Here is a 26957-nt window from a genome sequence, read left to right on the forward strand (position 1 = left end):
CTTTTCCATGAACCGTAACTTCGAAAGATGACTAAAGGACAAGCACATGGCCTATGTTCACTCCTTAATAAGGATTCACATTTAACACCTTCAGTCTGTGTTTGGAACGGACTGAAACCACAGGTGACTGAAATCACTGGACAGCAGGCTGGATTCAGAAGTGGAAGAAGTACAGCAGAACAGATATTCAGCCTCTGAGTGCTGTGCGAGAAATATAACCAACGTCAACTGGACGTCATCCGTGTGTTCATAGACTTCAAGAAGGCACTCGATAGAGCATGGCATGATGTACTCTGGGCCACAAAGAAGAGATACAACACAGAGGAGCCAATCACAACAAAATATTGTCCGTGGACAAGAACTGGAGACTGTCAAAGGGTTCAGCTATCTTGGCGTCATCATCAACCAAGAAAGATCAAAGCTCTTGCAAGCACAGCCCAAACAACAGCAATGCTGGCTGAACGAAAACCAGTCTGGAGAGACCATAACATCGCTCTCAGGTCCAGGTTGAAACTTCTGCATGCACTTACGCCCTCCATCTTTTTGTCATGTAAATGATGGACTTTGACAGAGGAACTGCAAAAGAAGATCCAGGCAGTAGAAATAAGATGCTTCGGAACGCTCTTCAGCATCTCCTTTACAGACCATGGCTCAAACGACGAAGTACAAAGAGCCATCACCCAGCACGTGAGACACTCCGAAGATCTACTGTCCACAGTAAAGAAGAGGGAACAGAGATGGTATGGCCACATTACAAGATCAAGTGGACTCTCAAAGACTATTCTCCCTTCCAGCAGGACATTGCCAACCGCACTTACATCCCTTGTAAATCACAGCATTTTCAAAGTTCAAAATAAAATCATTATCAAAAGTACGCACATGTTAACCATATACTAAACAGAAGATACTATGCTGATGTTGAAAATCCGGATTAACACACACAAAGTGCTGGAGGAAGTCAGCAGGTCAGGCAGCATCAATGGAGAGGAATAAACAGCCGATGTTTCTCGTGAAGGATCTTGGCCCGAAATGTTGGTTCTTTAATCCTCTCCATAGTGGCTGCTCGACGTTTTTGAGTTCCTGAAGCATTTTGTGTGTATTACTATACTGTATCATGCCTTGAGATTCATCTTATTGCATTCATTTACAGAAAAAAAGAAATGCAATAGAATTTCTGGATCTATCTTCTCGATGACATGGAACTAACTCAGTTGCAACTTCCTCCTAAAGAAAAATTTCAAAATCATCTAGCCCTTGAAGTGTTCAGTTCTAATTATCTGAATAATTGCCTGATAATACAATGTCTGGAAAATATTAGAGATCATTTTATTTATTGTCAGTGCTCCTTAATACCATTGTCCTTTGAAGAGCATCTTTAAGGTACACAAAGTTCACTCAATGGTCATTCAACCATACATGAACACTCATGAGTAGATCCAAATGAGACAATGTTACTCTGGGGTCAAGATGTAAAACACAGTACCAATAGTCACACACAGCACGAAGCACACGCAACACATACAAGATAGCAAGCATATGCTGGTATTACAGCCACGCAATAAGGAAGTTCAAGCTCCAGCCCTCCATCTGCAGTCGACCACCATAGGGCCTGTCTTCTGCTGAGTGACACTGTCTCTGGTCTGGATGCCACACCACACTGCCCCTGGTGGAGTGAACCAGCTCCAACACCTCTCTCTCCGTGGCTGTAAACAGGTGCCACCATGGCTCGAGGCCTAGTCCTCACATATGCAAGATAATTCAGATGTTGGACTTTGATTTGAAAAGCATGACTAACTTTTGTTATCTGGTGCATTTAATTTCAGGTATTCCTGGCAAAAAGTAAACCAAGCAATACATAGTAAAAATCCATTCAAATGTATCCATTAATCCAAATCAAAACATGAATTAACTATAAAAACCTCTCTGTTTGTGTATTAAGTAGGTTCACAAATCAAAACCAACCCATGATTTTTTTGTAACAGATATGATGCAAGTGATTAAAGATGTGGAATAGCTTGCCACAGGATCTTCTATGAGCACAATTTGATATTGAACACACACATTATTTATTATTTCAGTTTTCATGCTTGAAATAAAATTTGCTATTACCCTTAGTGTTTGCAGAGTATCTTTCCGTGGTCTCTACCTGGCTCACTTCTGGTTTTTGACAGTATGAGTTGATAATATTGCACCAGCACCTCTTCTGACACACTTCATTGCCCCTGAATTATCCAGCATGCAGTACTGGGTTCTGTGATGGTATTAGACTGCAAAGGTTGTCATCTCAAACAAAGGTCTTAAGTCCTATTGGATATAACTAGCCACAACTACTCTCGCTAAGGCATGGGTTCCGAACGTTTTTGTCATGAACCATTACAATTAACTGAGGGTCCATGGACCGCAGGTTGGAGACCCTTACACTAAAAGGAGATTCTACTGTAACTACTCAATCTTCAAAGACTCGTTTTCTTCCTTATATATTCTCTGTAGCAAGATTTAGCTGCCAATGGCCACTATTTCAGTGGTGGGTCTTCATCTCCCGACCAGGAGAAGATATTTCCAATTAACAATGTAGCTTAAAACAGAGTTCATTTATTTACAGTAATACAGGTTTGAATCCATACATTCTTAAAATACATTTAAAACTCACAGAGGATTTCTATTTCAAACCCTTATTTCTCAATTACAAACCGTTTCTAAAACACAAAGCATTTCTCAAACCCAATGGATTTCCAAAGCACAGGTACCATTCCTATAAGCTGAAAAGACACACCATGATGTGTATGAGCAAGGCATTCATCACAGAAACTGAAGCCACGGGAATGGATTCTTTTCACCCCATCTTCCTATCATTCTTCTTGATGTTGTTCAATAACTCCTAATAAACCTGAATTGCTCTCCATACAATTGGGTGATTTCAGACACAAATGATATTTCTTCAGATGCCAACATAAATGGTATAAAAGCATTTCGGAGACATAGTTCTTCAGCTACCTTCCATTAATAGTTTAAAGCTGTGAAGCTCACTTCCTGAGCACATTAAACCTTCTAACTATAAACACAACATTGTTATTAATATGCTAAATAATATTATCCATCTTGTCTACAAGTTTCCTTGAATCAAGTAACTTAAGAGTCAGCTTCTCTGTTTGAGAAAACTGAATTAAATGACCCATTATCTTATACTGCTTCTTGAGCTGTCATAAAGCAGGTGTAGTGAGCTAAATCTTACTTCTTGCAGACAGAAAGTCTAATATCCACAAAAATTGATTGCAAAGCTGTTCTTTAGACAATACTTGTTTTAGCCTCAAGGTGATCAGTGCTTGTCATTTACATTTCAAGAACATAAGATCAACTTCCCTTTATGACCAGAAGTCAAACAACTGTTAGTTGGATGTTTACTTACATCTGTTTGTGATCTTACAGAAGACGCTATGTTTAGAAAGCAACATTGGCAAACAACCAAGAATGAGAAAGAGACCAAGAAGTGAATATCCATCACAGTTGGCAGAAATCTCCCAAAGGGCCATACGAGCCTACTCCACACTGTATCACAAAAGAAACTTCTTGAAGCAAGATGTGTGTCATCAGGCTCTGGTACCTCCTTCCTGATTGTAGCAATAAGAAGAGGGCATGTCCTGCGTAATGGGGTCCTTAATGATGAATGTCGTTTTTTTTGAGGAATCATCTTTTGCAGGTGTCTGAGATGCTGGGGAGGCTTGTACCCACGATGGAGCTGGCTGAGTTTACAACTTTCTGCAGCTTTTTGCGATACTATGCATTGGCTCCGCCATACCAGATCGTGATGCAACCAGTTAATATACATAGTATTACTGCTGAAACTTGTGAGTGTCTTTGGTGACATACCAGGACTCCTCAAACTTCTAATGAAATATAGCCACTGTTGTGCCATTGTTGTAATTCTTTGCCCTCCTGCCATCTGGGAAAAGGCACCGAAGCATTTGGGCTCTCGCAACCAGACTGTGCAACAGATTCTTCCCCCAAACCATCAAACTCTTCAATACCCAGAGTCTGGACTGATATCAACTTACTGCCCTCTACTGTGCCTATTGTCTTGTTTATTATTTATTGTAATTGCCTGCACTGTTCTGTGCACTTTTTGCAGTCCTGGGTAGCTCTGTTGTCTAGTGTAGTTTTTTGTGTTGTTTTATGTAGTTCAGTGTAGTTTTTGTATTGTTTCATGTAGCACCATGGTCCTGAAAAACATTGTCTCATTTTTACTGTGTACTATACCAGCAGTTATGGTCGAAATGACAATAAAAAGACACTTGACTTGAATTGCATCAATATGCTGGACCCAGGATAGATCTATAAAGATGTTGACATCCAGGAACTTGAAACAGCTCACTCTTTCTGTTGTGTATTTAATATTTCAATAACATTTCAGTAATCTTGCATATATATTGTTTGATTAAGTGTTCCTGTTCATTTAAATAATTCATTACAGGTTATGTATAAAAATACATAATTGCGTACATCATTACACTACCACGTGGTGCATGCACACCTTGCTAAAAAGTAAAGATGAAGTTAAAACCGCACTCTCTGGACTTCCATGTTTTCTTTGAAATAAGTTAAAGTTTTAAAGTTATAGAATGTAGCATTTTCCACTGCTGATCCCGTAGTGGGGACTGGTATGTGTTCCCTCAATTGCCCCTTCCTGAATACCTCAATGAATTCTTTGGTCTTATAGACTCCGCGTGCAAGGTTGTTGCTGTGACACCACTCAACCAGTTGATCTAACTTGCTCTTGTATGCCTCTTCATTACCACCTGAAATTCTGTATCTCACGCTCCCTTACTATTTGCTGTTCATCCAGCAAAATGTTGGTTTACCTGTAAGATTTATGATGTTCCTTCAGAAAGTTTTATGATCCATGGATTATTTCAATAAAATCTCATACAGGATATTTTCCATAATTTTGCCAACAGGATTTGCTCTGCAATACTAATCAAAACAAGCGTTGGGATTGTGCATATCAAATAACATTTTTTGTCACAATACAAATACAAATCCACTGGACTTGTGCCTGCAAGAGCAAAAGACAGCACACCTGAATTTTTCAACATTGTGGTTGCAAATGCAGACAAGTCACTTGACCCAAAAATTCAAGATATATAACATGACACAACTCGTAATGTAACCTCATCAATCCTCCTCTGCTTCACAAGGTTAAATTGCAGAAGTGCTTTTCGAGTACAGATCTCTTGTTCCAAGAATGGACTGGACTCCAGAGCTGATTTTCTGTTACTTGTGAAGTTGGGTGCCGTGCGCAACCATAATCGATTTAAAACGGACGTGGGAGCACGAAGGAACATCGGGAATTCTCCAGGAAGACCTTCTTCATTGCTGCTGCTGCTGTGAGGTCCGGGACTCTGCTGGGAAGAACAGGCCCCCAGTCCTTGGGGTCACGTTGCAGATGACTGTTGGCGGGGCCGTCTTAATATGCTCGGCAGAGGATGGTGCTCGGAGAAGCTGTGCCGGAGGGGATGGTCATCGGCTCGGAGGTTCAACAGACTTGGAGTCCGCTACAGTCAGGTCGCTTTCAGTGTGTGCTGCATCTGCGAGACTGAGTCAGGCGGTGCCGTGGAAGTCCATAACATGGGTATTCCCTTCTGCCACCGGCGTGGGATGGTGAGTCTGTCGGGAAACTGGGGACTTGTGGAAACTGCGTGGTGATTTCTTTTGAACTTATAGTCTTTTAACATCTTTGAACTATCTTTACTGTGCCGATGGTCTGTTTTTTTTTTTATCAATTATGCTATTGTTTACACTTTTGTAACTATGTGGTTTTGTGCAGGTCTTGTAGCTTTAGTTTTTGGTCTTGTTTTGTCTGGAGGATTTGGAGCTCCTTTCCGGGGAACGCACTAGACGGTAGCGCGATATTAATACGCAGCAGCCTCTTCGGACTCTGAATTGGGGATTGCCAAACGTAATGTGGATTTTCTGGAGTAGTCTGTTTTCTCATGTGCTTTTGTGATATCATTCTGGAGGAATATTGTCTCATTTTTTAACTGCATTGCATTTGTGGTTTCTAAATGACAATAAACTGAATCTGAATCTGATTAAAGAGAGTTACAAGTCCTCCTCTTCTGCCCTCCTTCTAGTAACTTGTGTGATTTTTTTTTGCATGGGGGGAGTTGATCTTTTTCTTTGAACAGGTTGTCTTTGGTTTTCTCTATTTCATGGCTGTCTGTAGAGAAGATGAATCTCAGGGTTTGAATGATGCTGACATGCTGTGATAATAAATGTACTTTGAATCTTTAAACTACTTTGGAACTTGTTTTACTCTATACCTTACCAAAATGTTCCTGCTGAACGTTCCATAAAATCATAACGATGCACAATCTGATCCAAAATAACCAGCACACATCAATCGATACAAATCCCATTTATCAGTGCTTGATCGGTAGCCCACTGTGCTTTGCTGATTTCAGATACTTATCCATTTATTTTGAGGTTACCTGCCTGCACTGTGTGCTTAAGTAACACTTTACCTTTGATCAGTTATGCTAAACGCACTGTAGAAGCAGAGAGGTGTACAGTATATATTAATTCACATACTTCATCACATGTAAAATCAATTGAATGTCTTCTCTCAAATACTATTTCAATCTTTTCTGGTGTTACGAAAACCCTTCTTTCCTAATAAACACACCATGTTGTCTTTGGTAAACATTTCTTCTAATAGCTCCATTCCATAGAGACTTATTCTGAACTTGGCCCTTCTGTGAAAACGCACCAGGCACCCCTCGACCTGCCGGAGTTCCTCCGCATTTAAAAGACTTCCATGGAACTGTCTGAGCTGAGGGGCAGTGCGAGATGGAATAGAATGTCCAAAAATGGAATGGTTTAAAATAAACAGGTCAACAGTTGCAGCTCCAACATTTTAATACTATGTAATCTATAGTTAAAAGCAAAAAAAACCCAATAAAGAACCATATGCACTAGAGATTCTGCAGATGCTGTAAATCTTGAAGGATACATACAATGTACTGGAGGAACTTACCAGGTTAGTTAGCATCCTTGCAGAGGAATAAACAGTCTATGCTTCAGGCCAAGACCTCCCTCCCGAATGAAGGGCCTCAGCCTGAAACACCGACTGTTTATTCTCCTCCACAGATGCTGCCTGACCAGCTGAGTTCCTCCAGCATTTTGTGCGTGTTCCTTCACGAACCATATGCTATTCTCATAGACAAGCTTCTCCCATGCAATCAGAGATGTGCCAACTACGATGATACTAATTTTGTGCAATGGATTATTTAATTATTTATTGAGATACAGCATGGAACACGCCCTTCTGGGAGGAAACCGGAGCATGTGAAGAAAACCCATGAATTCCACGGGGAGGATCGTACAGACTGCTTACATGGTAATAGTATCGTTCTAATCACTACGCTACTGTGGCACCCACATCCTGTAATCAGCTCACCTGAACACAGAATAGATTTCATCTCTTTTTTTCGAAAGAAAACATGACATGGTTTGTTATTACTGACCTTTTGGCCCCCTAGTTCCAAGTACCCCTCGAGCTGCTGGAGCTCCTCGCAGCTTAAAAGCATCTTCAGGGGCTCCTTTAACTGTGAGGTGCCCGTGGCTTGTGAACTGAGGGCTCACTGGCTCTGCAGCTGCTAGTAAGGCAACCTGGAATGCGAGGAAAAAGTTAAATGAACATTTTTAGCTGTTATTTGGAAGCCCAAGGAAGGCTGATTACATGTACGCAGCTGTGCAAAAAATCTTAGGCACATGTAATAAAAAATCTGTAAGGTGAAGATGCTTTCAAAAGCAAAGTTTCTAAGTATCAAAAAGTTACTATAAAGAGCAGTAAACAACTAAATCAAGACAATATTTGGTGTGACCACCCTTTGCCTTCAATTGCATCAGAAAATCAGCTGGTAAGTTGTTCCACACATCTTGGAGATCTTGCTGCAGTTCTCCTGCAGACTTTGGCTGTCTGACTTGCTTCTGGCTCTCCGGGTAATCCCAGACAGCCTCGATGCTGTTGAGATCAGAAGCCATATTTTAAAAATTAGCCTGCCTAAGACTTTTGCAGAGGACTGCATCTTACTGTAAAATGCGTTTAAAATGTGAAGCTTACAATGGAAATGGAACCAAGATCAGACCAAATCCCAGGCTTGTAATTTAGTCATGATTACAACATAAATCCTCTGATCTGGCAGCTAAGGCTGATCTTGATGATAGGAGAATGAATGATTAACCCAGGGTGAACCAACATGTTGGTGCTGGTGCTAACCTCCAACTGAGTTTTCATTCAGATCTTATCTTTCTGCATGTTTCTTAAAATTCATCTGTTTTCATTAAGTTTAAATCTTGTTCAACAAAATTTATGGACACTGCTTCATAAATTATTCAGAGCAGTTGCACCTTTTGTCTAAATGCCTCGTGTAAAGTGTATTTATTGCATTGTTGAATGGGGCTTCTTGACTTAGTTGCTTTAAGAGAGTTGGGAATCCTCATACAGGATTTCCTAAAGGTTAATTTGCAGGTTGAGTCGGTGATGAGGAAGGCAGATGTGATGTTAGCATTCATTTTGAGAGAATTAGCATATATAAGCAAGGATGTAATGTTAAGGCTCAATACGGCAAGAGTGAGGCCTACTTGGCGTAGTGTCAGAATCAGATTTAATATCACCGGCATATCTTGTGAAGTTTGTTTACTTTATGGCAGCAATACAATGAAACAGATGATAAATAAATGTAGAGAAAAAACTTTGTAACATTAAGTATATGTATGTCTATTAAACAGTTAAGTTAAAATATGTAGTACAAAACAACAGAAATAAAAATGTAGTGAGGTAGTGTTCATGCGTGCAGTTTTGTCCCCCTTATTGAAGAAAGGATATGCTTACGTTGGAGAGGATTCAAAGGAGGTCCACAAAAATGATTCTGGGATTGAAAGGCTTATCATATGAGGTGTGTTTCATTGCTCTGGGCCTGAACTCATTGGAATTCAGAAGAATGAGGTGGGGGAATCTCACAGAATCTCATCAAATGTTGAAAGGCCTTGATAGAGTGCATGTTGAGAGGGTATTTCCTATGGTAGGGGAGTCTAAGGCCAGAGGGCACAGCATTAGAATGGAGGGGAGTCCTTTCGGAACGGAGATGAGGAGGAATTTCCTTTGCCAGAGAATGGTGAATCTGTGCAATTTGTTGCCACAGGCAGCTGTGGAGACCAAGTTATTGGACATACTTAAGGCAGAGATTGCTAGATTCTTGATTAGTCAGGGCATGAAGTGATGCGGGGAGAAGGCAGGAAATTGGGGCTGAGAGGGAAGTGGATCAGCCATGATGAAATGGCAGAGCAGACTCGATGGGCTGAATGGCCTAATTCTGCTCCTATAGCAGTATTTAGTCTAAGCAATCATGCCTCAAGAGTGATGCTGTCTGTGTGTTATTGGTGGCCGATGGTGGAATATGAAATGCCCTTCCTTATTTCCCACCTGGCTCCATGCACTGATCAGCTGCCACACTTACTCAGAATAAAATCTGACTCTTTCACTCCACCAACCAAGCATGGTGATCTGACGTGAAGCCCTATTTACCTACCCAGTATGGACTGTGGGAGGAAACACGAAGACCTGGGGAAGACCCACTCATTCCATGGGGAGGACATACAAACTCCTTACAGAGGACGCTGGAATTGAACTCCGAACTCTGATGCCCTCGACCTATAATAGCATCACGCTAACTGCTACACTACGGTGGCACCCAACGTACGGAGGAGAAAAGCAAATTGAATCATTTGCTCAGCCACAAATTGTTTGATAACTTGATGTTTAAAATATTAGGGAGAATCTGTAAAACAATTATCAAGATTATGTTGATCTCATCCTGTTGAATCTACAAAGCAATGAGGTTCTAGTCTAAACCGAACCAAATTATATTATCACATGCAAGAATTAATCAATAACAAAGTGAGGGACATAATTACATCACCAATCACAGCTTACAATTAGAATTAGTAATTCTACACCAAATGGACATTTAATTTACATATATACATGAAAGGGATGGGAGATTGTTGAGTTCTGTCCACTTGGGCTATGTAAGCCTTTCATTGGGATGTTCACTTTTCCTATCAAGTGCACAGAGGTGGGAGGGGATGTTGGGTAAGAAAATGGCAGACCAGTGTACTAAACGGAGAAAGGGAAGTTGTGAAAATGAAAGAAAATCTCGTGCTAATTGTTTGAACGTTAGCATTAGGTTTTCAAATGAAGATAAAATGCAAAAGTTGTGAGCTTCCTTGAGGGCCCTTTGGTTATTAATTGTATCTTTCATCTCTTGCTTGCAGCAACGAGTAGGGTAGATTTTGCCTGGATTCTTTGCAGTTAAATAAAGATGAAGTAATTAATGTGAAAAATTACCTAAACCCACACGGTCATAGGGAGAACTTACAAACTTCTTATGGGCAGCAGTGGGAATTGAACCTGGATCTCTGGTACCGTGGCATCCAAATTGTTTAATCGCCTTCCCTTTGAGTAGATTTCCACAAGGATGTTACCATTTCATAATGTCAAAATACTTCAAAGATTCTTTTAGGAAGTTCCCAACGATGTGTCAATGAATATCACTCATAATTTGCATCACATATTTCAGGTATTTGTCTTCTTCTGTAGAATTTGACTTTGATCAGATCAAAATATAATTATTATAAATATTATCATGGGTCAGGAAAGCAAAAAAAGCACCAAGTATATAGATATTAAAAGTAGTAAAGGCAGACTGTACTAATTTTGGACATAAGGACAATTTTGGATTCCATTCTACAATGAAGCACAGATCAAGAGAGTTAAGAACAAAGGTGGGACCAGAACTCAGATGTTACAGCTGTCAAAGAAGGACTGAAAAGGTCAAGATAACATCCATGGAAAAGTAGCTGTCCTAGGCAGGATGTAATGGAGATCTTTAAAATAATGACCAGACTGGACAACAGAGACCAATAAAAAATAGTTCCATCATCAAAGCCTGGGACTACAAAGACATAGCAACACACATAAAATGCTGGAGGACACAGCAGGCCAGGCAGCATCTATGGAAAAGAGTAAACAGTTGACGTTTTGGGCCGAGACCCTTCTTCAGAACAGGAAAGGAAGGGGAGAAGTCAGAGTAAGAAGGTGGAGGAGGGGAGTAAGAAGTACAAGGTGGCAGGTGATTGGTGAAACCGGAAAAGGGGGAGGTGTGATGTAACGAGCTACGATGTTGTTTGGTGAAAGAGTTAAGGGGGGAATCTGATAGAAGAGGATAGAAAACCATGGGAAAAAGGGAAGGGGGAGGAGCACCAGAGGGAGGTGATGGGCAGGTAAGGAGATATGGTGAGAGAGGGAAAGAGGAACAGGGAATGGTGGCAATTACAGCAACTGCAAGGAATTGATGTTCTTGCACAGGTTGGAGACTACTCAGACAGAATACAAGGCGTTACTCCTCCAGCCTGAATGCTCCTCCATCACAACAGTAGAGGAGGCCATGGACTGACATGTTGGAAATGGAAAGCGGAACTGAAATGGGTGGCAACAGGGAGATTCCGCTTTTAGGACTACAAAGACTTGATAGATACCAAAACTAAGTAAGAAAAGTGAGAGTTTTTTTCCACTTAAAGGGATTCAATGATTCAAAGTGCATTTATTATGAGGTGGAGTTTCAAGATGGCGACGTAAGCATCTGCCTTTTAGGCGCTCTTTATTTTTTCAACTATAATCACCCTTTAATCAAATCTTTCCGAACTTAATCATATGAGTTGCTACTTCTGATTAACTCTTTTTTCCTAAAATAATATTTGATCTAATCTTGTCAAACTTAAAATGGCTACAAGTAAGAAATCGTCTAAGGATCCTTTATCTATTGACACAGTTGCTAACCTTCTGGATTCTAAACTTGCGGGTTTGGAAGGCAGACTAGAAGGTAAATTGGATAGTAAACTGTCAAGTTTGGAAAAAAGGCTTACCACGAAAATATCTGATCTTGAAGGAGTTGTTAGATCGCTTGAAATTAAGTTTCAATCGCAGGCATCAGATATTCAGCGGCATGAAAATAAGATTACGACTCTTGAACAATCAATTTGTGAAAAAGCACGTACAATTGAAGCGTTGGAGAAGAAGATAGAGTCGACTGCTAAAACTATGGATCAGTATAAGTTTAAAATTACTGATCTTGAAAACCGATCTCGCAGACAGAATTTGCGCATCATCGGATTTCCCGAAAAAGTTGAGTCTGGTGATTTAACTGAATTTTTCTCTAAATTACTGTGGGAAATTTTCGGTGATGAAGGTTTGCAAACTAAACCTGTTATCGATCGCGCTCATAGAGTTGTGAGGTTTTCGTCTACGACTGATAAACCACGAGCGGTGATTGTTCACCTTCATTATCCTCGTGAGAAAGAGCTTCTAATTCGATTAGCTCATAAAAAAGGTATGATCTCTTACAATACCAATTCATTTCGAATTGTTGAGGATTACTCATACGATGTAATGAGAGCCAGAATCACTTTTAAACCAGTGATGGCAGAGATTCACTCGATTGGACTTAAACAAGCTTTAATGTATCCAGTGAAGCTTAGAATTGTGCTGAACGACAACAGTCAACGATTTTTCAACACTCCGGAAGAAGCGAAGAAATTTGTTGAAGAATATCGATCTTCTAGTGCAATTTGAACTATGAGTTACATTGAAGATTTTTTGGAGAGAGGATGCCATCTCATTTTAAGTTTTAACCCATGAAGCTGGGTTATAACTTTTTATCCTGATCTACGGATCTGGTTTTTTTTCTACTACTATTATCATTGCTTATAGATGCTGTTTTAATTTTTATAATATCCTTTTTTATACACGTTTGTATTTTGTAATAATGAATTTTTTTTTAAAAATGTCGTTTCTTCTTCCCATAAGTCTTTACTTTTTGTAAGCGTTTATTTGTTTGCCTGTATTTAGAAATGGAACAAATGTTTTGAATTTTTTTTTAGTCTTTTTTTATATATGCTGTAGTGTCTATTAAATCTTTTTTTTAAATTCTATTTTGATAACTCTTTTTTACTATATTTTCTTATTAGATTGCTGAACTTATATTTATATTTTGTAATATGGCTTTTTCAAAATGTCGTTTCTTCTTCCCATAAGTCTTTGCTTTTGAAACGTCATCTTTCTTGTATTTGAATATGGAATTTTTTTTAAAGGTATATTACACTTTTAAATTTTAATGTTCAGTTTTTTTATTAATGATTTTTTGTTTTACTATTTTAGTTTTTCTTAATCTGACTGATATATATATATATTTTGCAACCCTATATCTTAATCTGGGTGTTATATAGTTTTTTTTAAATCTTCTTATGGAGCTGCCATCTTGAAATGGGGGTAATATTAGTATTAGTTTATGCGCCTGCCGCTTGGCTTTCTTTCAAAGCATGGGGGGAGGGGGTAGGGATCTTTTTTCACGCTTTTGCTTTTTATTTTTTTGCTTTTAGTTTATGGGCCGACTTTAAATTATTAATATTGTTGAGGTGTCATGATCTCCGGTTGCTCCTGAATCAATTTTCCTTCTTCCTAAATTGTGGGTTATGTGTCTTTTTAACCTTTTATGATACACACAATTAATATTGGTATGATGGATAAATCTATTAACTTTATCTCGTGGAATACTAATGGTTTAAATCATCCGATTAAACGTAAAAAAATATTTAAAGTATTCCATAGATTGAACGCTAATATTATTTTTGCACAGGAGACCCATATTAGGAGGGAGGATAATCAACATTTTTTTAGGTTCTGGAAGGGTCAACAATTTCACTCAAACTGTACCGCTAAAATTAGGGGTGTGTCTATTTTTATAGACCCCTCAATTTCGTTTACACATCATGAAGTTATTTCTGATCCACAGGGCAGATTTTTGTTGATAACTGGTTCACTTTTTAATCGAAAAGTCGTTCTAGTTAATATTTATGCTCCAAACTTTGACTGCCCTGAATTTTTTAAACGTTTATTTACTTCCCTTCCTAATTTGAATGAATATATGTTGATAATGGGTGGAGACTTTAATTGTTGTTTGAATCCTTCGATGGATAGATCTAAACCTATTCGAACTCTTCCGAATAGATCAGCTTTACTTATTAATTCTTTTATGGTTGATTCGGGAATTACTGAAATATGGCGGTTTCTGAACCCTAAAGATAAAGAATTTTCATTTTTTTCACATGTATATCATAGTTATTCTAGAGTTGATTATTTCCTTATTGATCATCGTTTATTAACAGATGTTACTGATTGTAAATATGACTCTATTGCTATTTCGGATCATGCACCTTTGAAGTTATCTATCAAGATCTCGGACTCTTCTATTAATACTAGATCTTGGAGACTTAACGCTACTTTTCTTCAAGATCCAGAATTTATTACCTTCATAAAACAACAAATTGACTTATTTTTTTCAACAAACTATACCGAAGAGATTGACAGAGGAATACTTTGGGACTCTTTCAAGGCTTTTATCCGTGGACAAATTATCTCATATTCCGTTGGTAAAAGAAAACAAAGATATTTAGATATAGCTTTATTGGTGGATAAAATTAAAGAAATTGATAAGATTTACTCTGTTACTCCTACCAAAGAACTTTATAAGAAGAGAGTTGAGCTTCAAATGGAACATAGTTTATTATTATCTTCTTCAATTGAGAATCAATTAATTAAGACCAGGGCTCAATTTTATATTCATAGTGATCGAACTGGTAAATTGTTAGCTAATCAATTAAAAGCTATTTCGACTAAGCGACAAATTATTAAAATTCGTAAACAAGACGGTAATTTAACTACTGATCATAAAGAAATCAATAACACTTTTCAAGATTTTTATAAATCTTTATATCAATCAGAATTTGATGGTGACCTGTCCATGATGGATAACTTTTTTAACAACTTGAATATTCCTAAACTGATAGATGAAGATTGTAGCTTGCTTGATGCTCCTATCTCTATGGCCGAAATAAGAGAGGCTATCTCATCAATGAATTCAGGGAAAGCTCCTGGTCCTGATGGTTTTATTGTAGAATTTTTTAAAACTTTTTCTTTATTGCTTTCTCCTTGGCTATGTGAAATCTTTAATGATGCGTTTGTTAAGAAGAGATTACCTCAATCTTTTTATGAAGCTACTATTTCTCTAATTCTTAAAAAAGATAAAGATCCTACTTTATGTGCATCTTATCGCCCTATATCATTATTAAATGTAGACTCTAAGATTCTTACAAAAATTTTAGCTAATAGATTAGAAAAGGTACTATCACAGATTATTTCAGAAGATCAAACTGGTTTTATTAGGAATCGGTATTCCTTTTTTAATATTAGAAAATTAATTAACATAATTTATACTTCATCACCTACAACCCCAGAATGTGTTATCTCATTAGATGCTGAAAAAGCTTTTGATAGAGTTGAATGGACATACTTATTTAATGCATTGAGAAACCTTAATTTTAGTCCTAATTTTATATCATGGATTAAATTAATATATTATAAACCTGTTGCTTCTGTTCTTACAAATAATTATAGATCCTCTTTTTTTCAATTATCTCGTGGTACGAGACAAGGTTGTCCTTTAAGTCCTTTATTATTTAATATTGCATTAGAACCTTTAGCCATTGCTATTCGTGAATCTCCTAATATTTTTGGTATCATCCGTAATGAGAAGTTATACAAATTATCACTTTATGCTGATGACTTGCTGTTATATATTTCTGATCCTAATAGGTCTATTCCCGCTATTTTATCCTTGTTGGCTCAATTTGGTAGTTTTTCTGGTTATAAATTAAACTTAGATAAGAGTGAATTATTCCCCTTAAACGCGCAAACCTTATTGAATGACAGGATGCCATTTAAAGTTGTTACTGATAACTTTATTTATTTAGGTATAAAAATCACCAAGAAATATAAAGATTTATTTGAACTGAATTTTTTACCTATGCTTCATCAAATTCAACAACTTACTACAAGATGGTCTCCCTTATTTTTATCATTAGTTGGTCGGATTAATGCTATTAAAATGATGATTTTACCGAAATTTTTATATTTATTTCAAGCCTTACCAATTTTTATTCCTAAATCTTTTTTTGACAACATTGATTCAAAAATTTCCTCATTTGTGTGGCAAAATAAAAACCCCAGGTTAAGCAAAAGGCAATTACAAAAATCTAAAAAAGATGGTGGTCTAGCTTTACCTAACTTTAGATTTTATTATTGGGTGAATAATATTCGTAACCTAACGTATTGGAAACTAGATTTGGACTCACCGTTGTGTCCACAGTGGGTAAATTTGGAATGTAGTGAGGTAAAGGGATATTCTATATTCTCCGTTCTTGGTTCTTTTCTTCCTGTTGATTTAGTTAAATTTAATAAACAGATATCTAATCCTGTTGTCAAACATACACTACGAATTTGGTTTCAATTTCGTAAATTTTTTAATCTGAAAAACTTTGTTCTTGACAGCCCTGTTTTATTTAATTTTTTTTTCAAACCTTCATTGACAGATCAAGCTTTTAGCATATGGAAAAGGAAAGGTATAAAATGTTTTCGTGATCTTTTTTTTGAAGGTACTTTGATGTCTTTTAATCAACTTTCTAACAAATTTAAATTACCTAAATCTAATTTTTTTAGATACTTACAAATTAGAAATTTCTTACACAAAATTCTTCCATCTTTTCCCAATTCAACTCCATTGGATTTTTCAGATTTGATTTTCACCTTTAATCCCTGCCAGAAGGGATTAGTAGCTTTTATTTATAACATGATTATGAAGATACAACCAGAAATATCAGATAGAATTAAACAAGAATGGGAAAAAGAACTTCGATATAATATATCAACAGATAAATGGGAAAAAATTTTGCAAATGGTTAATTCCTCTTCTATATGTGCTAAACATGCTTTAATACAATTTAAAATTGTACATAGAGCTTATATGTCTAAAGATAAGCTTGCTCGATTCTACTCTCATATCAATCCTCAATGTGACAGATGTCACTTAGAAGTGGCTTCATTGACCCACATGTTTTGGTCATGTCCCACTTTACGTAACCATTGGAAGGACATTTTTGATGTTATTTCCTCAGTATGGAATATCGATTTACAACCTTATTTTATTACTGCAATTTTCGGTATGCCAAATGAAGATGGTAATCAGTTTTCCCCTTCAATCAGACGAATGATTGCTTTTGGAACATTAATTGCCAGAAGGTCTATATTACAAAACTGGAAAGAAGTAAATCCTTCTACCACATCTCAGTGGTTTTCTCAAACTATTTCTTATCTGAGTTTGGAAAAAATTAGAAGCACTATTTTTGACTCATCAATTAAATTTGAAGAAACCTGGGGACCGTTCATTCGACATTTTCATATGAATTAATTTGGCCTTTTTCAGATCCTTTCTCTGCTTATTCTTGTTCAGGTATGGAGTTCCGGAGTTTTTTTGACACTATCACATACTTACAAACTGTTATTATTGCCCATGTTAGTTTAGTTTAGTATTTTTTTCAATATATATTTTCTTCTATATATTTTCAATTTTTTTTTCTCTTTTGATGATTATTTTTGTTTTTTTTCATATATATTTATATAGACTTGATTGATTAATGTACCTTTTGTTTGTTGATGTTTAATAGGATATTATTATCCTATTACTAATGTAATTTCAAGTCTATTGAATTTATAATCTATTCATTATCATGCTATGTTTTTTCTTATATATATATGAAATTTAATAAAAAGATTGAAAAAGAAAAGCAAAGTGCATTTATTATCAAAGTACATATGCAGTATACAGCCCTAAAATTCGTCTTCCCTCACAGACAGTCATGAAACAAAGAACCATAGGACCAAGATGTTTAAAGAAACAATTATCAAACATCAACCCCCCCCCCTTCTCCTACACGCAAAAACAACATGCAAACAGGCTCTACCAGTAGCAGAAGCATCTGATGTAAAAGAAGGCACTGCCACAATTGATGTAAATAAGCTTAGATGCTAGATGTTTAAAGGGGAGAAAAGGGAATAGGGGAATATGCTGAAAGGCTAGATTGATGAGGATGGAATGAATGGCATTTTCTGTGCTATCCATTTTGAGTAAAATTAAGCATTTACAATTCAACTCAATGTACCTTTGCTTCCAGTGTACTCAAACGACTTGTCAGCTGGGAAATTTTACTGCAGTTCAAACAATCTGTAAAAGAGTAGCAATTTTAGTTAGAATTTCAAGTTTTTTAAAAATATTGAACGATTAAACAAAAAGAGTTATGCTAAGATGTATGTTACGAGTTGTTGCATAATATTAAACATCTTATCTTTTCCCTCTTGTTAAACTTCATTTCAAAATCCATGTCAAAATAAAATCACAGTTGTGTTTCTTGGGAAAACAAAGCACGCACATTACAACTTTTTACTAACCCAACACAGGCAGGCCCCAACCCATTTGATGCCTCATCTGTAAAAGTTCAATTCCACATACATACCAATTGAGCCGATGGAGAATTCTGTTTAATTCAGATATAGTACTATCTTAGTACTATTAAGGATCCTACCCATCCATCCAACATCCTCTTTGACTTTCTGCCATCAGGCAGGAGACTCCGATGCAGAAAGACAAGAACAGTCAGGATGGGAAACAACTTCTTCCCTCAGACCATTAGGCTTCTGAACTCCCCGCTGCATCACATTCAAAGTGTCACTGGTTAATCTGTTCTGTACCTTACAATATTTAATTTATGCACTTTACTTTGTTTATTTCAAAATAATTCACTTGTAGATTTAATTATTACTTTCCTAAGTTATTGTGTGTTATGTGTATTACTGTGCTTTACACCCTGGTCTGAAGAAACATAGTCTCACTTGATGGTATTCATGCATATATTTAAATTACAATAACTTGGTACATTTTATCCAGCTAAACATGTTTTCAGATGGATTTCCAATAGAGAAGCCCTGAATGGCTTTCTCCTCCATAACCCCAGACATTGTAGTGAGAGTAACTCTCTACCACAGCATCAACTAACCATATCAAACAGGGTCCTGGGGTGTTTTTTCAGTTATTGCAAGCCTTAACCTGCAGCAATGGACAAGTTATTTTTTCCCCTGAACTTCAGCCACTGAAATAGTTTGCATATGTGTAGTCCTATAAATTAGGTTATACAGTTGGCCCTCCTTATCCGCGAATTCCGCATGCGCAAATTCAACCAACTGCGAATTGTGAAAACCCGGAAGTGCTCTTCCAGCTCTTGTTGTTCGAGCACGTGCAGACTTTTTGTTCTTGTTATTATTCTCTAAACAATAGAGTATAACAACTATTTTACATAGCATTTACATCGCATTAGGTATTATAAGTAATCTAGAGATGATTTAAAGTATACAGGAGGATGTGCGTGGGTTATCGTGGATCGGGATAGAAAAAAATCAGAAGTCGGAACAGATACATCGGTATTATTTAGCATCAGTTAGTCAAACGTTTGTCTTAGTATATAGTATATATTTCACATTTCTATGCATATAAAACACATAAGAATGTATGTTTTAGCACCGGACTCGGGAACGGAAATTTCCAAGTTCGATCTAGTGACAGATTGCTTCTGAGTGCACTCTCCACCATGCCGGGTTGATGTGGAGGATCAAAAACCCAAAACCTCAAAACCCAATATCTAAACCACTGTGTTGCTTAGTAATAATTGTAGCTTTCATCGGGGCAGAGCCTTTCTCACTTTATCCTTTAAAATTGTTCTGATCGTTGGCCGACGTAGCCTAACGCTTTTCCAATAACTGATGGCGTTTCAACTCTTTCTGATCACTTTATTATTTCCACTTTGTTTTCAATCCTGATCGTGATTATTTTCGTGAACAGAAACACTGCGGATTCAGAGCTCGACCACCGGGTCCTAATGCCCACCGCACTTAGACAAAAAGGTCTGGGGTTCCGCTGGGTCCTAAGGTCCACCACACTGAGACAGGTTAAATAAGGTCTGGGGTTCCGCTGGGTCCTAAGGTCCACCACACTGAGACAGGTTAAATAAGGTCTGGGGATCCGCTGGGTCCTAAGGTCCACCACACTGAGACAGGTTAAATAAGGTCTGGGGTTCCGCTGGGTCCTAAGGTCCACCACACTGAGACAGGTTAAATAAGGTCTCGGGTTCCTCTGGGTCCTAAGGTCCACTGCATTGAGGCAGGTTGAATAAGGGACTTGAGCATCTGTGGATTTTGGTATCTGCGAGGGGTCCTAGAACCAATCTCTTGCGGATAAGGAGGCCCGACTGTATTTATTTTTCAGCATGCAGAGGAGAGAAGGAAGAGCTCAGAAATAAACATCTGTATCTGAAAGGAGAGATGCAAGGGACAGCAGACAACGGGCCTCATACTGAGTTTCAATGAATTGGGGAAAGCAATGGATTCATGAACTCCCTGCACTGGAAGTATCAGTAAGGTGCTCTGAAGGATTGGCTGCTGCTAGTATTGCAGATGGTATCTCTTTATATACTTAACTTTTGTTATTGGGTCTAATTAAATTATTTAGTTTAATCTGTCAGTCATTTTACCATATCCACACTTAAAACAATGAAAATATTAAGCAAGTCTTCAGTTGACTGCCAGATCCATTGAATATTTTAATAATCTCTAACATTACAACACATATAATGGGTTGTTAGTGTAGAGTAGCCAAGAGGGATGTTCTTGGTACCCTGCCAGATGACAGAAAGTAAAACAAGGAGCTCTGCACATTGAAAAGCCCAACAGGACACTGCTTGATTCTATTTTTCAGAGTGGGTGAGGAAGAGGATGGGAGTGCCCCAGTGCAGAACATCCCGGGGACAGGGTCTCTCGATCAACGGACAGGCATTGCTCACGCCATGCACACAAGCTCTGAGCAGCCAAATAAATACCCTCACATTTTCAGCCGGGATGACAATGAAGCTGTCAGCGGCCGTCCCTGTTGCTATAACATTCCAGCAACTTTTGGCATTGCATTTGCTCAGTTAAACATGAAAATCCAAAAGTTGCTGACAGCAGTTTCCTGCTCCTCCATGGGGCGCTTAGCTTGCAGATCATTCAATGCAGAATCAATTATTTGAAATGACAATAACATCATACTGCAATAAGATCTCGTTCAGAAATCCGCCGAGAAATACTAAATAATCTTGAATGGAAATTTTAATAGCTTTTCTCAAGATATAATCACTGGTGGACCATGTCCCTGGCTCTGAATCGCCTTTTGTTTCTGTGCTAATCTCCATTCCCAGAAGCAGGGTGGCAGTGGTCTTGGGCCCCAAAACCGAGGACCACAGAGAAGACTGTGAGGCCCAAGGCAGTAGCAGAAGGGGCCAAGTCACTGGAAGACCATGGACCAGTGAAAGGCCAGGGCTCCAGCAGCCTAGCAGTACATTGGGGGATTGGGACCCAGAGACCTCTGCCCAGTATGGTGTCAGGCCAGGCTTAAAATCCCTTCAGATTGGAACCCAGGGCCTGGTAGCCCAAGAGCAGAGCAGAGATGGACTTACTATTGGTGGAAATCGAGGAAGGGGGAAGATGCCAGAGTAAAAAGGCAGGGGGGAGGGGAGGGGGGATAGCTAGAAGGTAATAGATGAAGCCAGGTGGGTTGGAAAGATAAAGGGCTGGAGAAGAAGTTAAGCTGATTGGAGAGGAGAGTGGAACATAGGAGAGAGGGAAGGAGGAGGGAGGTGATAAGCAGGTGAGAAGAGGTAAGAGGCCTGAGTGGGGAATAGAGGAAGAGGGATTTTTTTTTAAACCCGGAAGGAGAAATCTCAGGCTGCAACCAGCTTCAAGCACCGAACACTGGGACTGCGAGAGGGTTCCCCTAGGAAATGCAACCAATGCCAGGATGGTGGGACCAGGTGGCACAGGTGTACACCGAAGGAAGGGGAATGATCAAGGGAGTAATAGTAATGTGGATTCTATGGCTGGAATAGCCTGCAGCCATCAGCGCAATTCCAGGATATGATGGTCATATGCTGGCGTGAGGGCCACAAGCTTCGGAGCAGCTGCAGATGATTCTGGGGATGTGGTGGGACAAAGGTCTCATTTCAGTACTGTACAACTCTGTAAGGGGAAGAGTACTGCTGTCTGACATGGTGGTTCACGGCACTGTTTATGGCACTGATAGACAGAGGGCTGAGGCCCTGCACAATGATTCTGAGTAATCAGGAAGGAGCAGGATCTCAAAGGAGGTATAACGCTCAGGTACCCCGCACCACTGAAGACTGGAGTAGCAAGACAGGACACATGAAAGTGTGGGTGCAGAAGCGATGAAGGGGAGGGATGAATGTAGATACATGGAATAAGTTGTGGGAGGTATAGAACTGATTCTCAGGAGCTTCCGGGCGGGCCTTTATACCCTGCTTGGTGGACAGATGCGGAGCTTGGCATAGAGTCGAAAGCATAGCTGGAATCGGAAGGCAAAAGGTCAGTGACAGAATTTTGAAGGCAGAGCACACAAAGACTGGAAAACAGATAAAAAGGGTCATACAAAAAAGGCCGCCTTCATGGTGGCGGAGAAACCCCTTACATTCCGTCTGGGTTGCCTCCAACCTGAATATTGATTTCTCTTTCCAATATTTTTTTTCCCCTTCCCCACCTGTCTTCTTCTATTCCCCGCTCTGGCCTTTTACCTTTTCTCACCTGCCTATCACTTCCCCCTGGGTCCTCTCCTTCTTTCCCTTCTCCTGTGGTCCACTCTCCTCTCCTATCATATTCCTTCCTCTTCAGCCCTTTTAACTATCTCCCAACACCTTCTAGCTATCCAGCCCCTTTTTATTCTGGCTTCATCCCCCTTCCTTCTCAGTCCTGAAGAAGGGTCTCGGCCGGAAATGTCAATGTTTACTCCTTTCCATAGGTGCTGCCTGACCTGCTGAGTTCCTCCAGCAATTTTTGTGTGTGTTGCTTTGGATTTCCAGCATCTGCAGGCTTTCTGGAGTAGGTAAAAGCAGTGCCCGGATAAAGTGGATATTTTACTGTAAGGACGGCAGTGCTTTACACAGATAAGAAAGCAAAGATAGAAATGTGGAGTGTTTGCACTGTGTGTGTGTGTGTGTGTGTGTGTGTGTGTGTGTGTGTGTGTGTGTGTGTGTGTGTGTGTGTGTGTGTGTGTGTGTGTGTGTGTGTGTGCGCGCGTGTGTTTGTGTGTGTGTGTGTGTGTGTGTGTGTGTGTGTGTGTGTGTGTGTGTGTGTGTGTGTGTGTGTGTGCGTGTGTTTGTGTGTGTGTGTGTGTGTGTGTGTGTGTGTGTGTGTGTGTGTGTGTGTGTGTGTGTGTGTGTGCGTGTGTTTGTGTGTGTGAGATCCTGTTAGACATTGATGTGCCGTGAGTGTTTTGTTAAAAAAAAGTACCAACCAGTGGAATCCTGCAAAAGGTTGAAGACTCACCATTTATATGACCTTGGTGCTCTGTCCAGCAAAAAAAGACATCACAAAGTGGCAACGAGAAAGGGATATCTTGATATCTTGCTTGATAAATCTTAAATGAGTTTTAAGCATCAAAGCTAAATCCTTGCATTGCTTTCTTGCAACAGCTCACATTAAAAAAAAATCCTTTCTCCCGTTACTTCTGTACTGGTTGAAAAAGAGCAACGCTAACTAATCCCACTCTCCTGTCTGTATCTGTGCAGATCACATCTCCTCAGCAGTGCATTCAAGAGTTGCTTAAATGTAACAAAGCTTTCTACCTCCACAACCATTTCAGGTCTAGTTGGCTGAAAATGTTCATCTCCCCTAAAATCCTTCTACCAATGATTTTAAATCTCAGCAACACAGACAAAATGTTGGAGGAACTCAGCAGGCCAGGCAGCGTCCATGGAAGAGCTGACGTTTTGGGCTGAGACCCTTCATCAGGATTGATGCATCAGAATCTATGCCTCTGGCTTTTGACCTCTTCTAAGAGAAATAGGTTAATCCTAATATTTTTTCGAGGCTCTACATAATCTCATATCTCAATTAAACCTTCACTTGGCTACTCCAGTTTTGGAAAAAATACCACTGGCTTATCCAAACTTCTCCCTTAGCTACTAGTTTCCAGGCCTAGCAACACCTTCACAACAGTAGTCACATTATATGATCTTTAATGCAATCTTTTCTGCAAAGCAGTTGGCCCATACTGTGGCCTAACCAATGTGGTACATGGGTTTTAAACATATCTTCCCTGCTCATATTCTATGCCTCATCAAATAGCAGCTTGTAAGCTTTTATAACCCTGTTACTGTTAAGGACTTGCGGACGTACATTCCACCGCATCTGTTCCTCCAAGCTTCCCAATAGTCTTGTTGAAATGCATTATCTCACACTTAACAAATGAAACTCCATTTGCCACTTTTTCAGCCAAGAGACAAGATCATTTATATCCTTTTGGTGTTAAAAGCTTTTCTCTTCATTATCAATTACTCAGACAATCCATACTCTTCAGTCTCCATAGCGATTGTCAGCAGAATATTCAGCGACCGGCATTCACAGCTGTTCCCAATTTCTTTTCACTCTCACTGGAGATGTCACTGGAAATTTGGGAACTGAAACTATCAGCAAGTGTTTTCTTTATAGCTGGCCTGAGTCCACGGAGGTCAAGAGTGACATAAATATATTGTCCAGCTAGGATAGGTTGACTCAGGAATGGGCTATCCTAGCCGGACAACATATTTATGTCACTCTTGGTAGTACACGATTTACCACTGAGATAGGACTGCTGAGTCTTTCAAGGGCAGAGGAGGTGGAGTATACTCTACAATTAACTCGTTGTGGTGCACAAATGTGGCGGCTCTGTCCCAGTCCTGCTCACCCGACCTGGAACATCCATTTTTATCTGCCGTGGGGGTTTCTAGCCATCACCTTGGTAGCGGTGTATGTTCCACCTCAGGCCTGTGTCGAACAGGCTCTAACAGATCATTGCAATCAGCAGGGATGAAACAACACACCCTGGTGTCTTGTCCATCATTCTGGGGGATTCTAAGCAGGCCAGCTTGAAAAAGTTCCTGAGTAATGATCACCAGCATATCACTTCTGGAATCAGAGGAGCCAACACAGTGGATCATGGTTACATCACTATCAAGAAGGCTTACCTTGTCATCCCATGCCCTCACTGTGGAAAGTCACTGAGTATAGGCAGAGAATGAAGCCCATGTGGCTACTAGGGAGGATCAAGAAGGTATGGACAAGGGAGGCAGAGGAGCACTTACGCAACTGCTTTGAGTTGGTGGTCTGGACAGTACTGGAGTCCGAATTCATATGCCACGGTTGTCACTGACTTCATCAAAACCTGTGCAGACGAGTGTGTGCCTATGAGAACATGTTGTGCATATCTGAATAAAAAGCTGTGGATGAACCGGGAGATTCTCAGACTGCTGAGGACTAGATCTGTGGCATTCAAATATGGTGATCCAGGACTACAGAAGGAGGCCAGGTACGACTTATGGCAGGCTATCTCAGGAGCAAAAGACCAACTACGATTGTGGTTGGAGGCGGAGGCGGATGCGTTTCAAGTCTGGCAGGGTTTGCAGCCATTACTTCCTGCAAGGTGAAACCTAACATCATGAATGGGAGTGGTGCTTCACTCCCAGATGAGCAAAATGCTTTTCAAGCATGTCTTGATAGGGAGAATAAAACTACAACTACAAGGATCCTTGCAGCATCTACTGACCCTCTGATCTCTGTCTCAGAGGCTGACATCAGAATGTCCTTCAAGAGGGTGAACCCTCGCAAAACAACAGACCCATATGGTGTATCTGGAAGGGCTCTGAGAACCCGTGCCCACCAACTGGTGGACACATTCAAAGACATTTTCAATCTCTCAGTGCTACAGTCAGAAGTTCCCACCTGCTTTAGAAGTGCCCAAAACGAGCAGGAGGGCTGCCTATCACAACCACGGATTCGGCAGTGCAGCAGATACAGCAATTGTGTTTGTGAATATGCAGGTTTCAGCTAACTATTATTTCATTGTGATGGTATTTGACTCCATTCTTTTCATCGTAGCGCTTGTCGAGACTTGAGCAAAGCACAGCAACACTTCACTGTCTGCTTACATTCAGCTTGCCTGAGAAATTGGACTGTCAAGTCAACTGGCTCTGAAAACTAATAGTATTCATTTTATATTTAATTATTCCTTTCAGCCACGGCGTTGCCTTCGCTTTCCACTTGAGGGGAATAATTAACCGCTTGGTTTAGCCTAATGTTTATTGTTTTCCTTTCCCTCTAACTCTGTTTGCATTAAAAACTGTTTCAGTCTCTCTCTCTCTCTCTCTCTCTCTCTCTCTCTTTCTTTCTCTCTCTCAGCACTTGGGCCATTTCTGAACATACTAACACTGTCTTAATGACTATCATCCAGTAACGCTCACATCTAAGTGATGAAGTGCTTTGAGAGTTTCCATATGGCTAGAATCAACTCCTGCCTAAGCAAGGATGTGGATCCACTCCAATTTGCCTATTGCTACAATAGGTCTACAGCAGATGCGACCTCATTAGCTCTTCATGCAGCCTTGGATCACTTGAACAATACTAATACATATGTCAGGCTTCTGTTAATTGACTGCAGATCAGTATTCAACACAATAATTCCTACAGTTTTGATCTAAAAGCTCCAAATCCTGGGCCTCTGTACCTCCCCCTGCTACTGGATTCTCGACCTCCTCATCGGAAGACCACTTGCTGTGCAGATAGGAAACAATATCTTCACCTCCTTGATAATCAACACTGGTGCACCTCAAGAATGTGTGCTTAGCCCACTGTGCTACTCTCGCTATGCCCAAGACTGTGTGGCTAGGCGCAGTCCAAATGCCATCTATTTGCTCATGACACATTTACTGTTGAGAGAATTTCAGATGGTGACAAAAAGGACATACAGGAGTGAGACAGATCAGCTGGTTGAGTGGTGTCACAGCAACAACCTTGCACTCAACATAGTAAGACCAAATACTTG

The 26957-nt window shown here is 39.5% G+C and overlaps 1 protein-coding gene across 5 annotated transcripts in view; it reads right to left on the bottom strand.

Annotated features, from left to right (window-relative positions):
• emid1 (EMI domain containing 1) overlaps positions 1 to 26957 on the bottom strand; it is a 466983-nt gene that overhangs the window by 154042 nt on the left and 285984 nt on the right. For all 5 annotated transcript variants that reach the window (XR_009515419.1, XM_059988080.1, XM_059988082.1 and 2 more), the window contains 2 exons: positions 18169 to 18230; positions 7521 to 7665 (listed from right to left, as the gene is read on the bottom strand). Coding sequence is in view for 4 of the 5 variants with exons in the window: in XM_059988080.1 (XP_059844063.1) it covers positions 7521 to 7665; positions 18169 to 18230 (207 nt within the window). In the remaining variant the exon portion in view is untranslated. The remainder of the gene's footprint in view (positions 1 to 7520; positions 7666 to 18168; positions 18231 to 26957) is intronic.

This window comes from Hypanus sabinus, chromosome 13, assembly GCF_030144855.1.
Source record: "Hypanus sabinus isolate sHypSab1 chromosome 13, sHypSab1.hap1, whole genome shotgun sequence".
In the NCBI taxonomy this organism is placed as follows: Eukaryota; Metazoa; Chordata; class Chondrichthyes; order Myliobatiformes; family Dasyatidae; genus Hypanus; species Hypanus sabinus.